Below are 16,106 nucleotides of genomic sequence, written 5' to 3' on the forward strand. Positions count from 1 at the left end.
ATTATCACATCTCTACTGACTCACAAAAGAAATTGATGCAAAGTGTCTTACACCAGTGCTCTAGCTTTGAACAGAAATTTAGGCCTAAATCCTGTTTTCAGATATACTGCTTCAGCACGTGTTCATGGCCTTTTGAAAGTGAATGGGCCATAACACTCATTTATTACATAGATCTATGCTCTGATCTCTGATCTGATCTCCACCGTGCTTCAGAACTTTCCCCAAAGTCTGCGTCCAAAGCATGTCTCTTAAGAAAATAACATCTTTAACCAAGCCAGGCAATGCAAGTTTCTGGTATGTTCATAAGTCTGGATATGGAAACTTTAGAATTGGGAACAAAAATAGAAATATATTCCATACGGTCTTTTATAAGTGTATTATCTTCAATACTCTGACATCTGATATGTATAAATTTTTTTCATTTTATGTAATTCATAACAATTTTATAAAAAGATGTAGTATTTGAAAAATCTTGCCACTAAAATCAGTAGAAAGATACACCGCAAAAATAAAGTGTTATGGACTGATGCTACTGAAAACCTAAGAGCTAAGCTAACTTATTTTATACTATGAAATTACCGAAGTAGGTTACATCTTCCATTTTAATAATCTTAATGACATTCTGCTATATCTATCAGACCTAAAAATTTCTGGGTGAAAGTCCCTGTGTAACTGAAATTAATGGTAAAACATTGATCTGCTTCAATAAAGTCAAAATTTAAAATAATATGTTTCTACTAAATATTAATTTTGTTTCTCTCCTGGCAGGATTTATAGAGCGTGCATGCACTTAATCAGCATGTTCATGAAAGCAATAATAAGGAAAAATAATTTAAGACCAATTAAACAAAATAATATTCTGATTTCAGATTGTTTTGTATCTTATTTTAAAAGAACATTAGTTAACTATTCAGAAATTAAAAATCCAAGAAAAAAAAATTTGTAACAGAAAATGATTGTTATCCACAGACTTGTTAACAATGGCAAATGGTCTCATTGACTTGGGCATTCCCATTTTTTATTAAACATTAACTATTTAATTCTTCTACAGTGTGCGTCAGCATTAGCTTTATTAACCATGGATTGGTGCAGATTTTTTATAAAACAGTGTAAACCTCAAGAAGAACTGCACAACAAAAAGAACAGGAAAGTATTCTCAAATACCTGACAATTTCTTTTAATCTGAATATATATATTAATTCACTACATTACTCAGGAGTGCAGACTACTTCATACATTTATATACAAATATTTTTTCTTTCTGACTGGATTTTGAACTTTTACAGAATCTATCAAGACTAAGTGAAAAGAGTGTGTGTGTACGTATGTATATACAGACAGACACCTATAAGCATACAAACATGCACGTGTATGCACATAGACTCAAACACAGACTAGGAAAAAAGTAGGCACCCAGTTTTTAGGTATCTTATTTGACTGAGATGCATGCTACAGTGCATGATTCAGCCTTGATGTGCACAAAGATAAAACTCCTTCCAGAGAGAGGAAAACAAAACCAAAGGAATTGCCATTCTTTCCCTCCTTTCTCTTCAACAGTGAAGGCCGCATTGCCCATGGCATGACTTTTTACTTTTAAAATCATGGTAATCAAGCTCACAAAGCAGTTATCCAGTATCTTATTCTGTTACCTTTTTACAGCCTGAAGTACCTGCAGGTTGAGTGTAACATTTATTCCTGTGTGGAGATGTTACAACCAGCCTCACAAATGCACAGACATAAGAACTAAAAATCAATGCAGATGAAGACAACAAAAAATGAATGTAAAACTAAATGTGAAATAGGGAAATTAACAGAATTCAGTATCTATTCAAAAGGTTTATCAGAACATAAATTCCAAAGAATGAAACAGACCTGCTTTCAGGAACTAATCAATTACATTGAGCACTGTATGCAGCAGCCCAGAAATAATGGAATTGGTACCAAAGAACACTCACCTCTGCTTTGCGAGAGCAGAAGAGACCAAGACCTACTGGTGCTTCAGCTAAAACTTTCCATAGAGAGGAAAGAATAAGAAATACAGAAGCATCTTTAGAGTTTTACAAAGGTTCTTGGGTATAACAGAAGTAACAAAATCACCACTGATCCTGTTTCAGCACTGAAGTTGTCAGGAGAAGAGCTGGGAGTTACTGTGGTCCATAATGCATCAACTTAACTCTGATTCCGGCTAAGTATGTATAGGAGCAAAGCTATTTTGCCAAATGCTTTCACTTAATGGATGTATGTTTAACTATTTAGGAAGAACTTAAAGAATTAAACTCGATTTTGAATATCTGCAATAAATATAAAGTCAGATTGGTCTGTGCTGGAGCAAAAGAGGGGTTTGATTTTTACGTAAGTAGAAATAAACTTCTAAACTAATGTCCTCTGGAAAAGTTTTAATTGATGTCCCAGAGTGTCCCTTCATGTCCCAGAATCACTAGATGATGAATAAAATTAACAAAATAATTCCAAATATATCACTTGCTGACAGCTTGTTTCAAACCCTAAATCACTGCAGGACCACTGCAATCACAGTGTTATTTCAGAAGATAAGAAACATCAGGGCGTAAAGTGAAGCTATCCAGGGTTCAGGGCAAGTCAGGCGTTTTACAAGGTTTTGCCTCATGTGGTATAAAATGCATTTCTCAGTGGAGATGCACTGTTACATAAATTACAACTATTTGGTATTTTACTATAGGGCTTGCCAACCATTTTTACTCTTAGTTTTCTCACTGACATCCTTCTGCCTGAGAGACTGGGTGCTCTGTGGGTGACTTGCAGGACAGCGTATGCCAGAACTTCCACTTTTTCTATAATTTTGCAGATTGTAGCACCCAGCGGGAGCATCACAGGCTGCTGAGCTTAGCAAGGACTCTCCTCGTGAATCTGTGTAATACTGTCAGGTTGTTACTGAAAAAAGAGAATGCTCCCTTTAGGATTATGCAATCTTGTTTTAAGATAGGTGGTGGAAATACACACATGCCATTTTCTTTTTGTTTTTAGGACTGGTTTCTCTCATAGTTTAAAAATTTGCATAAAAAACAGTTTGACTTCTAGACTTTGTACCTTCTTATTCTTTAATCTGCTACATCGAGTGCCTCTTTTAAGGAACATGCCTCTCATATTATACCTGCCTTCCACCTTTTACTGGGCACAAACACCAGACCACAGCTCTATGGTGGACCACGTGAAGGGCTGGAGCAGAAGAAAAGAGTGAGGAAAAAGGAGTAGCAGAGAGACACCACCACACCCTGACCCCAGCCCCAGACTCCTGTGCCACCTTCACCTCACTGCAGGGACTGAGTGTGACCTGCAGTGGTAACTAGGAGGAGGAGAGGTGCCTGGAGTGAAGTTGAACCTGGCAAAGAAGTGTTTTCCCTAAGTGTTAGTTTAACTGTTTGTCATCTTTGTTTCTCAATACCCCACTCAATAATTAAATGTTTATATTAACTGGCAATAAAGTTAAATTCCCTAAATCAATTCTGCTTTGCCTGCAATACATCTATTCTAAAATTTCACTGTAGAAGAGATATTTGTTCAGAATCTTTCATCTATTCATCCTATTCTCTGATAAATCTACAAATCATGTATTGGAGGTGAGACTGGAACAGCAGAAGAAAGTAAAAGAGCAAGGCCTTTGGTTATAAAAGAAAATGTTGACTTGAGTAGCAGAAGCAACAAAGAGAAAGTTGAAGGAGTGCTGCAGCCACAAGGGAAGTTATCATGTAGAAATAGAAACACATAAAGTAGCAATTGATTATTGTTCATAGAGGAGCTTTCCACGAAGAAGGAAAGCTACACCTTCTTCTCCTAACATATTAACATATATTAAGATGCTATCGCTGTCAACCACTTAATTCTTAGAAATAGCATTTACCAAAAAATTTCAAAACACCAAATCAACGCAACATGGCACCACATGTTTGTAGAATAATGAAACCATATAAAGGGACTGAACTTGAGATGAGTAGTAACACTGCCATAAAAGCAGCTCTACGGTATGTCATTGCTTAAGTAAAGAAAGTGCCTGGGGTCTTTGTAAGTCTGAGAAGCATAAACAGCAAGACTGACAGTCTTTCAAAGAGCTTGTACACGTTCATAAAAATACACCTTACTGAAATCAAAATTATAGGCCTGGAAAAAATGAAGGCAATTCCTGTAAAGAAATAATCAAGGGAAGAGCATCCTTGTGAACCTAACAAAATTAGATTAGGGGTGCAAATAGGTATATCAATACTGAAAAGACAGACTTAAGAAGTTGGACTAAAACAAAAGGAAGAAATGTAAAAAAAATTTCTTTGATGTTATGAATGATGCTGAAAAACTCTTCATATCAGGAAAACTATACTTGCCTCATCTTCAGCAAATATTTTGCTATTTTTAACATGGGAATATTTTTCAATTTCATGCCAAGAGCAGGCAAGCAGATTTTATACACTGATACAACTGTGGCAAATGCAACAAACTGTAGTATAATCTCCCTAGAGGAGAGATAGAAGCCTTATCGCCTAAAACTCTTTATATAAACTTACACTAATCACTAAAATACATACTGTAGGCAGTACTCCCATTCTGGCAGATGGGCAACATGACCTATGAGGCCTTACCCCATCTTCACATTTTAGCATTCTGTCATTTCCAAACAGTGTTGTTTGGGCTAGAATTGGGTGTAGAGACACTGGGTAAAAAATGATTATCTTAATCTCAATTAAAATAGATGGGGGCAATTTTAACAGTGACTTATCTAGCAGCAAGTAACATGGCACTTTTACAGATGAGGCAGTCATGAAAAGTAATACAAGGCACCACTCTGAAATATGATCGTTCTTAGATTATAGGATATCTTTTAGTTACAGATTTCAAGACATTTTCTGTCTTGAAAAACACAGAAAACAAAACACAAAACACAGAAATCTAGGATGCTACTATTTGTATACATTAATAAAAGTGACCTGGACAGGACTAGGAGAGTTCTGCGCTCTCTGGATTTACTGTGTGAATGACTAAATGTCACTTATCCCACAAAATGAAACAATCTTCCTTGTACACAGAGACAACATTGACTTCTTACTGTCAATGTATTGAACAATGAATGTAACAATCACAGAGGCATAAAACCTAAAAACTGTCAGAACTGATCTACAAGACTGAGAACACGGGTTTGCAAATCAGTTAGGAGAACTTCAAATGTCACAACAACCTTCCATGCATTTACATGATCCCCAAAACACTGGAACATTAAATGGTTCATAACATCAAGGCAGCCTCTTCCTATAATAATAACAACAACAATAACAATAAGCAGCTCCTGTATGTCTGTCTCTGATATGATGGTGTTTTGTTTCTCTGTTTTTAATGGAAAAGCTCCAGGAGAGGACTTTCAGAAATAAGCTTTGATTACTGTTAGGGGGGAAAAGAAAACATTTCCTAACAAAGCAAGCAGTGAAGTTATGCACTATATATCAGGTGCTAGGAGAGAACACCTGGAAAAGGACTAAGCATAGGATTTGGTAACACAAATGGAGCTGGCTGCTTAAGGCAGGATGTAGGTAGAATATAGGCATCGGAATTAGAGTGCAGTCCTGAAAATATTCAGCTTTAGCAACTCAGATTTCCCTTGCACCTGTACAACAGTGCTTCAGCCTCAAAAAAACATCAACATTCACACACGAGGCAGCCTTTATCAAAGAGCAATTTGGATAGATCCAGTCTCTTCCTACCCTGTGTTTTTAGGCACCAATTCCACCCTCCAAATGAAACAGAAAATTTTCAACACATCCCCCTCATCCAGTAAATCATGATGCCTGGCAGAAATATCACCTTTACCATTCTCAGCCTGTTGTAAATCCTGACTTTCGCCATTGGACGTCTGGGGAAAATTAACACATAATCTGATGGTCCTTTTCAAAAGCTAACCAACTTCACAGGCAGGTGCACCAATTCTGAACACTAACATATAAAAGCCCCACTGCAGACCTGACCCGGATACTAAATAAATGTTTGGTTGGGAGGACAAGAAATGGGAACATCGTGTGCTTCAGAGGAATGGGAGAAAAATGACATAGAAAATATTACAGCAAGAAGAACACAGAATCTGCGAGAGGCACCAGGTTTTTTTAGGGCAGCCGTAACAAGGAGAAATCAAGAAACTCCAAAGTTAAAGCCAGCCCATCCTTCACATGCTACTATATGCTTTGTGACATACTTTGAAATGTCTTCTTCGATTACAGTATAGGCTCTCTGCTCATACACAAACAGGGGTCCAAGCATCGTTTGCTATCAGCCTATCTGGTATTGAAGGCACTTGGTTTTGCTCACTTACTAGGTCAATACTGAGCTGATAGAGTTAGTACCTAAATAATTCTTCAGATTGTTGATAATATAGTTAACAGTTCAGATATATGTCTGTTCTGCACAATATTAGTGTATTTTCAATTAAAGATACTCCATCAAATTTATATTTCACGTGAAATAAAGATACATAGAAGAAAGCAAGATACTCTCTTTCCTCTCTAGCACACTCTGTCTGGCGTATCTAACCCAGGCACCAAAAGCATCACCCTGCATCTGGGATACTACTGCATATGGGAAAATAAATATTTCCAGTGCACATGACACTATAAGTGAAATGTTTTTCAAAATATTTGAAAGTAAAATATGATTAAAAGTAGTAATGCATATTGATGTAGATATAGATCAGTCAACTTAATTGTTTTATTTTATAGACATTATACAGTATCATATTCCTGTATGCCATTTGGTGATAAGCAGTAATACCCATATGTTCAATTTATATTTATTAAATACAGTTGAGAAATACTTTTTCATTTAAAAGCTATATCTCAATTATATAATTTTCTGGAAATGAGAATCATATGTAATGTAGCTATCTCTTTTCTTTATCATTAAAGTAATGATAAAATAGAAATGTTGGCACTATCTTTTAACTCCAGATATATAGAACTATTCATCTTCTCTCCAGAAATCACCAGCTTTTATTAAAGGGTATTCTTTCTCACTTGCCCATTCATCAGTAAGAAACACAGAAGACCTATGGTCAGAGGTCTGAGTTCATTCAGCTCAACAGAGAAGTACAGGTTTAAGCCATTTCCCCCCCAAAAGAAGCCTAACCCTCATAATTTAAATTTTAAAAACATGCCTTATTTTAGAGATATGTTACAGTTTTCCTTACCGAGACAAAAGAATCATAAGAATCTTGTTCCCGATTCTCAACAGCTGAAATTGTTTTCAACCAGAAGAGATAGCTTGAAATATCAGACATTTCAGAATGCTTCATACCGAAAGCTGCGAGATTAGTAGGACTGAGGTGAGACAGACTTGCAAAAGGAGGACTTTGGCTGTGTTACATAAAGTTCTTAATTAGATCCTTGGTACAAATTGCTATCCTAAGAATAAAAAGTTAATCAAAATGCTTCATTGGAAGGATAGGAGGGCAAGATTAGAGCCGAGACAGCTGTTTCACTTTGCGATAATCGTGCAACTGCCTAACCAGATAGCGTTCCACTATTCAGAAGTGAAAATACATGTGTGAAAATTCGAATGTTCTCTTTGTGTTACTTAGGACTAAATTGTTCACAGCTGATTTTCCTCAGTGGAACTCAGGAGATCTCCCTACATTTATATTTCAATGCAGCAAGCACCTAAACTCTCAGACCTCCTTAAAATCACAGCCAAGATATGTTCATGAAAAGAGGGAAAATTTGAAAGGTACTGAATACTGAATTGGCATGAGAAAAAGCATTGCAAGGACTTCTGGTGACAAACCACAAGAATCAAACTACGAAGATTTGTTTAATGTGACTAAATCCAAGAAAACTACCCTAACAATGACAGGATAGTGACGGATGATTCCTTATCTCTCCCAAAGAATGCTGTTCCAGTCTCCATTGCCAAAGAGATATTGTACAACTGAGACCTCTCTTTACCTGTTGAGGTTTATTTTCCCTGCACTTATGGGTGGCATTATCACACTGCAGAAATGACAGGACTTCCATCCAGAAGTGGACAGGCATGTTTGTTTTACCCATGGTAAAATCCTGAGCCCAGAGAAATCTTGAAGATTTCAAAAAAGTCAGGATTTTAGTGACGGCGTCTTTTGGGGAGGGTATAGCGTATGTGCAGGCTGTCTGCTCAGACAGTTCACACAAAGACTGACATTACACAGATTTACTGGAACTAGATGTCACCCTTTGCCAAAGAAGCTCTAAAGCAAATCTGAATGTCAGAGTTGCTAGGCAGTCATGATGAAATGGAAATATCAGGTATGAAGGATGAAATACTGGAAATAACAACTTTTATATTCCCCAGGTCCTCACCTTCTCATAACAGATTTCCAAAAGGAAATAGGAAGTAATTCTCTGTGGAGAGGTAGAAGGGGTGAACAGAGAGAGATTGAAAACTACATAGTACTAGGGACAAGGGTAGGAAACAAGTGGGCTTAAAAAGTATGTCCTTCCCCGTCTATTAAACTTTTTCTTTTTGTCTTCTAGTAACAACTCATTTTAGGACTCCAAATACCCATGGTCAAAGTTAACTGAAAAACAATGTCAGATGGACCAAATATATTTGAAAAATCAAGTAAAGTTGAGCAACTAAATGTGATTAAAAAAAATGGAGAAGAAACATTAAAAAATCCTAAAACTTTGCCTGGTTTAGAACAAAATATTTTATTTCAAAAACCATGAAAGCCTTTCACAACGTAGCGTAAGTACATTTTGATGAGCAGTTTCTTAAAAGAATTGATATAAAGATTTTCAAAGAAAAAAAAAGGTAAACAGCCTAAAGACAAGACTGTAATTTTTTTCCTGAGCAAACCAATTTCTGAAAAGACCCAAAGAAGACTTTGTAATAAAACCTGTGGAGTTTTGCAGAATGGAGATGAGGAAAGGGAGACTGAGAGCTGCTTCCCGCCGTCCACCCCTGCACCTGCTATTGCTTTGGTTAATGAGAAAATTCTACACTAATTTAAATGTTGCAAAAATACTTCGCTATTAACTAAAATGTGATACCCCTGCAAAGCTGTTCACGTAGTGGAAATTCTGAAATATGTGAACTGCATATACCAAGGAGCAGGTAACCCTTTCTGTTAAAACTCCTTCCATGAGCATTCAGTACATTATTTAGTGCAATGGCTTGAATAGACCTTTGGTTTCACCCAGTACAGTTGTTTATATTATCACACAACACAATCAGTACCATTTGCTTCTCAGAAAAGTGAAAGACTTAAAAGTGGGAGCATAAATAATTAGCCAGTTCTTCATGGTTGCAGACAATGGTTGCAGCTACTTTGTTTGTTTGATTTCTTAATAAACTCATAAAATAAAGTTTAGTTTACAGAGTACCTTGTCCTGTAAATTTGAGAAATCCAAACGGACCATGACAGATACAGCTGAGCCCATCAGCCAAGCTGGTGGCACCTCTGTGAGAGCATATTTAATAAAGGCGAGAAAATGCCGAGGAGAGAATGAGGGAACAACACAACCAGAGCAGTAGGAGGTCTTGCATGGCAGAGAAGACACAGCCCCAGAGAGACTGTAGAATGAATCACAAAATTATAGAATGGTTTGGGTTGGAAGAAATCTTAGAGATCATCTAGTTCCAACCCCCCTGCCATGGGCAGGGACACCTTCCACTAGACCAGGTTGCCCCAAGCCCCATCCAATATGGACTTGAACACTTCCAGGGAGGGGGCAGCCACAGCTTCCCTGGGCAACCTGTGCCAGTGTCTCACCACCCTCACAGTAAAGAATTTCTTCTTTATATGTAATCTAAATCTACCTTCTTTCACTTCGAAGCCTTTACATCTCATCCTATCACTACACCCCCTGATATTTCCTGTAGCTCCCTTTAAGTACTAGAAGGCTGCTCTAGGGTCTCCAGGAGACTTCTCCTCTAGGCCATAGCCAATGGATAAGCCCATGCTGAAGCAGGTACTTCCCTAGGGGACTGCAGCCATGGAGGATCCACACTGGTGAGGAGGAAACAAGGAAGAAGAAAGGAGTAGTGGAACAAAAGCGTGAGAACGAAGGAGCAGCAGAGAGAAACTGCTACATCCTGACCCCAACCTCCTGCACCACCTGTCACTGCACCAAAGGGACTGAGCGTAACCTGCAGCAATAACAAGGAGGGAAGAGAGGTATCTGGAGTGAAGCTGAGCCTGGGAAAGTCTGAGGAGAGTTTTTTCCCTAACTCTTTTTTTGTTTCTCAATACCTAACTCAGTAATTAAATTTTTCTGTTAATTGGCAATAAAGTTAAATTCCCCAAGTTGAGTATGTTTTGCCTGTGACGGTAATTGGGGAGCAAATTCCCTATTTTTATTTCAGTTCATGAGCTTTCTCGCTCCTGTTCTTGTTTTGTCCTCTGCCCTGCTGCAGGTGCAGTGAGCAAGTGGTTGTGTGGGTACTTGGCTGCCAGCTGGGGCCAACTCACCACAACTTGATCTAGCATACCTCCAATTAAAACACATGGCAGGAGACTTCCATCATATTTACAAAATGATCTTACCTAAAGATACCTAAAGCTTTTCCAGTATCTCTGAAAAACCACTACAGATGTGTAATACCTCAGGTCAAGACAGTGATGACAAAACATGAATAATGAACTCACAATGCATAAAGATCAAAGTATCACAAAAACTGATGCAACTACATCAAATAAAAGCTCATACAGTGTATAGACAAAGGCACAACTGTCCCAGGTACCCCCTTATGTTTTATAGGAATAATGGCATTCCAGGTTCCTTTATGCCTTATATGTGTAATGCCACTTATAATACATATTTATTTCTATGAAAACAAGTACTGCTGTCAATCAAGTAAATGTTAAATAATTAAACCAGTAAGATTATTTTTTATAATTTGATATAACAGATCATCTGGAAATGCCCCACTATGTCTCCAGCAGAGAATTTTAGAAATTACTTAACTGTACTTCACCCTTTTACATCTCTCCAACTGGATTAGTGCCTTCCTATGAAACATTAAAATGTTTAATTTTTAAAATAAATTTTAGTAGAGAATAGCTTCTATAAAGCTTCATTGGAATTTTGCCAGTGGGTTGTTTACAAACCTCTAATACATTAGGAACAAATGACTGAGATGACTGAGTGATTAACTTTGTAAATTTTTTACTTTAGAAGAACAAGAACAATATAGCCATGCAATTTTACATACAGGTGTATTTATTCATGGTTGTAGAAATGCATGTGCTGTTTAAGTCTGAAAGGCGTTGGTGGTTGTTCTTACTGAATATTCAATCAAAGAATAAGAATAGTATAGTGATTGCTAGTTCCAGACCAAAACTCTTGCATCACAATGGCTGAAATTTTGCATTCAGTAATCAGAGGCAGCAATACTGCTTTATAATACTTTCAGTCCAACTGAAATCCTCCTCCACTAACTCTTCCCACTAGTGCTGCAGTAGTTAAAGATCAGCCGTTGCAGCAATTAAAATTGACTTCTGCAGCCTTCAAACTCCTTTGGTGGATGGAATCTGAGTGCAAGACATATACAAAAATATGATTTTCTTTATTCCTCTTGTCTGCCAATTTTGCTACTGTAGTTTCAAGATAAATAAAAAATGATAAATAAATACAGGAGTAGCATTTTCTGTGTATTTGATATATTCAACTTTAAAAACATCTTAATTATTTTTTTTAAATCCTGTCAATTCACATATCAAATAGAGTTTTTATGGGTTTTCCTTCTTTTTTTTTTTTTTTTTTTTACATAGAAATGGAAAAGACAATAGCATGAACTAAAAAAAAATCTAATCACTGAATAGAATTTTAGGTGAGACTACTACTTTGGTCCCAGTTCAGCAGGGTACTTAACTTTTGAGCTGACTTCAGCATTGAAATTATTGCCAGTAATGCCAAGTCCCACTAACATAGACTGTTTCAGCATGCTTAGGGAACAGTGTTAAGCACTGTGCTGAACTGTGGTCCACAAAGTTTTCACTTTCCTCTCTACTGCCATGGCTTCTTATGGAACTTCTGTTTTTCAGATGTCCCTGAAGAAAAATACTGTTTAAGAAGTTTCAGCTATCTTTAATGACTTTTTGTCATGGTTTTGCTCTTACATTTTCAGTATTTTCTCCTCTTATTCCAACTTTACCAATTTAGTACTATGAGAACTGGTTAAACTGTGTTGTACAGCTTTGCACAACATCCCAGCAATAAGGTCAGCTCAAACTGCTGAAGCAGCCATCCTGTATTGATGGAAAGGCTTGAAGAAGTAGTGCTGGTTGAGTAATTGCTTTGTACCTTCAAGCCAATATGTCCATCACCCCAAGAATACAACCCTTCCTTTAGCTGAATTTTCTCATAGATTGAATGAGCTGATGCAAACTGACCCACTTCAGCAAAGACCTCACTACCCACTGCACAGTTGTCTTTAGTACCATGAAGAACCACTAACCTTGAAAAGATAGAAATCCTATCAACATACACATGCTCATGGATCCAGGAAGTCACTGAGATCTCCAGCAAGGGGACTGGGCTTGATGCCACACCTCCGTGGTGGCCACAAGAAGCACAGGGCCTTGAAGGTCCAATGGAGAACAGATTCTAGATGCCCTTCCACATAGATGCGTTAGCTAAAACCCAGCATAAACCAGCTAAAAATCAGAGTACTTCAACAAATAGTGCAGGTTGGTCCAGTCCATCTGTTGCCTATGGGACTAAGCTATGATAAAGGGGTTGAAAATGCAATGCTCCCCCTCTGTTTTATGTATAATCCATAAAATATTTGTTAACCTCCCAGCCTCAGCCTTGCCAGTCTGAAATCAAATGAACACTGACCTAACTCACAAATGTGTCAGAGAACAAAAGAATCACACAGCTGTTCCTTCTGAGGCGCTTTAAGAAATGTCAAGACATCAGGCAGTAATGACATCTGGAGCGAACACAAACAGGATCAATTTTGCTTTGATCACCTTTCCTGCCCCTGGTTATTTGTTGAACACCAACTAATACTTCAGATTGCAAAAAGAATTTCCTTCATCTTTGTGCTTTTATTATTGCTATTATTATTAATAAAACCAAAAACAAGCTCCGTCACCCCTCATCCCCCTGCCACCAAATGTTTCTGATGTGGCAATTCTGTTCCCTTTTCCATTTTGCTGTTCTGTCAGATTTGCTGAACTCTCAAGTGCAAGAGGTAACATAATGAAATAGAAACTGGCAGAAAGTACATTAAAGTTATTATCACCTGAGGACAAATCCTGGCAAGTGAACCACAAGAAAAAAGACTTCCATCTGGAAATAAGACAAAGAGCATACAGGTAAACCCAGTAATTCCACTGTTTTGGCAGCCATTCAAAAATGTGAAAAAACAGATGAAGTATGAAAGAAAATTATGTAGAAGTAATGGGGCTTTTCAAAAAGAAGACAGAAAGGGGCAAAGGTGAGAAGGAAAACAGGTACCAAATTTCCCCGGCACCAAAACGTGTTTTGAAAGGGCATCATATAAAATGAGCAAAAGGCAACCTTTTGGTTTGACATGACAAGGGCTACCATCAGAAGATACAAGGACCCAAGAATTATGGATCTGAAGAGCTTTTTAGGTTTTGGCCATTCAGCAAAATATTTCTGCAATTCTGCATTTTCATTCACTACAAAGAGCTGGTTCATTCCTTTCTGTATTCTCCATATGATTAACATAATGTTTTATTTCTTGGTACATGGAATAGTTTAGCTGATAGACAACAACCAATGCTTAAAACCAAAACAACTAGGAGTGATAACCTCAATTTTCAGCACAAATTATTTAAAGAGTAATGTTCCCAGTTTGTGCTGACTACACATAGACTTAAATGCATCTCAGTATAAACAGAAGATCCACTGAGAATACTGCCATGACAACTCAAAGAAAAAAGAACTACAAAAGGCAGTATTTATGCCCACAGAAGTGATCAGATTGCTAGCACTTTTATACTTACAATGGCTGAGCAAGCTAATAACTGCCCCAGAGGCAACTGCAGTATATCATGACTCTGTTACATATAGTACGTCTACATGTGGTACATTACAGAAAAAGCAAGTTGTAGTCAAATCAAACTGCAACAAACTAGTATTGGCCCCCCTTACATTTCTGTAGAGTTTCACTTCTTTAAAATCATTGAAGATTTAAATAATAATGATTAAGAATTATAATAATAATCATAGCAACCTATAAATGTTTTCAAAATTGTTGAAAATCCTATAGGCCAGGTTTTTCAGAATTGCCCAGTGATTGTGTTCAGTGGATGCCTAGCTAGGTGAGTGTTTCCAAAAATTAGACTCCTTGAAAGTATGAAGATGTGGCACCCTCTTCTCCCATCACTTCCTAACTTCCTCCTGCTCAAATTGTGACTACGTCTCTAGCCAGTTGTTACTGGTTATTCACCTGCAGACAAGTTCTACCCATAATCAATCCCCTGATAATGCTATTCTGCTCTGAACATGCAATGCTAAAAAGCAGTTCCTGAAAAATTAAATCAATGGGCACTGAAGATATACGGTTGTCAATAACTGAATGAATATCATTACTGCAAAAGTTTTCATGTAGTTCATACACAAATGCATGCACATTAGCAGGATGAATAGCCAGAAAAAACATTAATAAGCTGCAGTGGAAGCTGGATTTCAATCACGTTTTATGGGTTCTCATGACAAACCGTTTGGTTTTACTTCCACACATGTGTTTTTTCTGCATGTTAGGAAGAAGTGCAGAGGAATGTACCATAATCTCTCCCAAGTCTGAAATTAGGAGCTCTGTGCCAAGTTCTGATAAGTCAGAGATGTACATGTCTAACGAGGAAAACTGATGATGCTCAAACTGCTTAGATCTTTTATTTCTAATAACTTGATATCCTAGGAATTTAAAAAAAAAATCTTTGCTTTGCCAATCATTAGAAAACGTGACCTGAATATCTGTCCTGCTTTGGTTTGTGCCTAGATGCTTGAAACTTTATTATTTACCTATAAATGTATTAAAACATTACATGTATTAAACCATGAATGTATAAAGGTCTTGTACAATATAAATGTGCATATTCAGTGTTACCCTTTTTCTACTTTTACATACACAATTTAAAAATGGAAAAGAATTCATCTCATAGGAGTGAGATATTTTATTGATGGAGCAGAAATAACATCTAGCTAAGAAAACTGCTGCACAGAACCACAGCCATATTCATGGAAGATGTGTATTTCAGTACTACATAGTGTAAGTTTTAATGACTGTGGTTGGTTGCTTGGCTTTGTTTGTTTGTTTGTTTGAAACTATGTCTTACTAACATTATGTAAAAAAGTTGTGTTTGAGAAGTAATCTGTTGGAAAATAAAAGAATAGAGGTGTATCTTTTCTACAGGCCTAAAGCACGTGACTCTAAATTTATGCTTGAGCAAGCCAATGCTGTACAAAGACCACTGAGAACATGGTAGCAAATGTGAAAGTATCAGCCCCAGAGAGAATGTGAGATCGGGGCTCTGATTTTTTTACTGTCTTCTTATTGAATACCTAGATAAGAATTTCTGGTTCTTCTTGCAAAGTATTTGCCTGTTCAAGTCTATCTGCCTGACTGCAGTCTCCCAGAGCTAAATTCAGTTACAACTGACCTGTGACAAGTGACTTCTATACTCATGACTGCAAGATGGACAGATTTCAGGAGAACCCAGATGTGTCTGCTGAACAGAAAGTGAGAATAGAAAGGGAAAGGGAACAAGGGGTCCCCCAAACTCTCCATTTCCTAAATGAAACATTATTTTTTCGGAGTTCTTGGAGGTAGCTAAGAGCTTGATACAAGTTTCTGCACTTAGCACAAAGAGGTCCCCAAGCACCATTGTGTTGTCAAAACCAAGTGCAGACATCAGGTTGCCCATTAAGTGTGACTACTCTTGAAAGACACAGCTGCGTGCTATCTTCTGGGACATGTCCCTTGTCACATGCTTCTCCTCTCAGCCTTGTGCTGGTGCTAGAAGCTGTGCTAGTGGACATCAAGCTGGGCCAAGAAATAGGTCTCTGAAACACCTTTTTTTTTTCTGGTTTAACATTCTGGCATATCAGCTCTCTGAGCTCAGTACACAACTGTACAAAGCATCACAA

At 37.4% G+C, this 16,106-nt stretch overlaps 1 protein-coding gene across 30 annotated transcripts in view; it reads right to left on the reverse strand.

Annotated features, from left to right (window-relative positions):
- The window catches only part of DLG2 (discs large MAGUK scaffold protein 2), a 1,053,560-nt gene that overhangs the window by 434,117 nt on the left and 603,337 nt on the right, over positions 1 to 16,106 (reverse strand). Inside the window, exon 1 of one of the 30 annotated variants that reach the window (XM_074816366.1) lies at positions 7,193 to 7,304. The exons of the other annotated variants lie outside the window; for them this stretch is intronic. Within the exon in view, the coding sequence (XP_074672467.1) occupies positions 7,193 to 7,297 (105 nt within the window). The 5' untranslated portion in view covers positions 7,298 to 7,304. Of the gene's footprint in view, positions 1 to 7,192; positions 7,305 to 16,106 lie in introns of those variants that run through there. 30 annotated transcript variants of the gene reach the window in all.

This window comes from Strix aluco, chromosome 2 (genome assembly GCF_031877795.1).
Source record: "Strix aluco isolate bStrAlu1 chromosome 2, bStrAlu1.hap1, whole genome shotgun sequence".
Taxonomy (NCBI): Eukaryota; Metazoa; Chordata; class Aves; order Strigiformes; family Strigidae; genus Strix; species Strix aluco.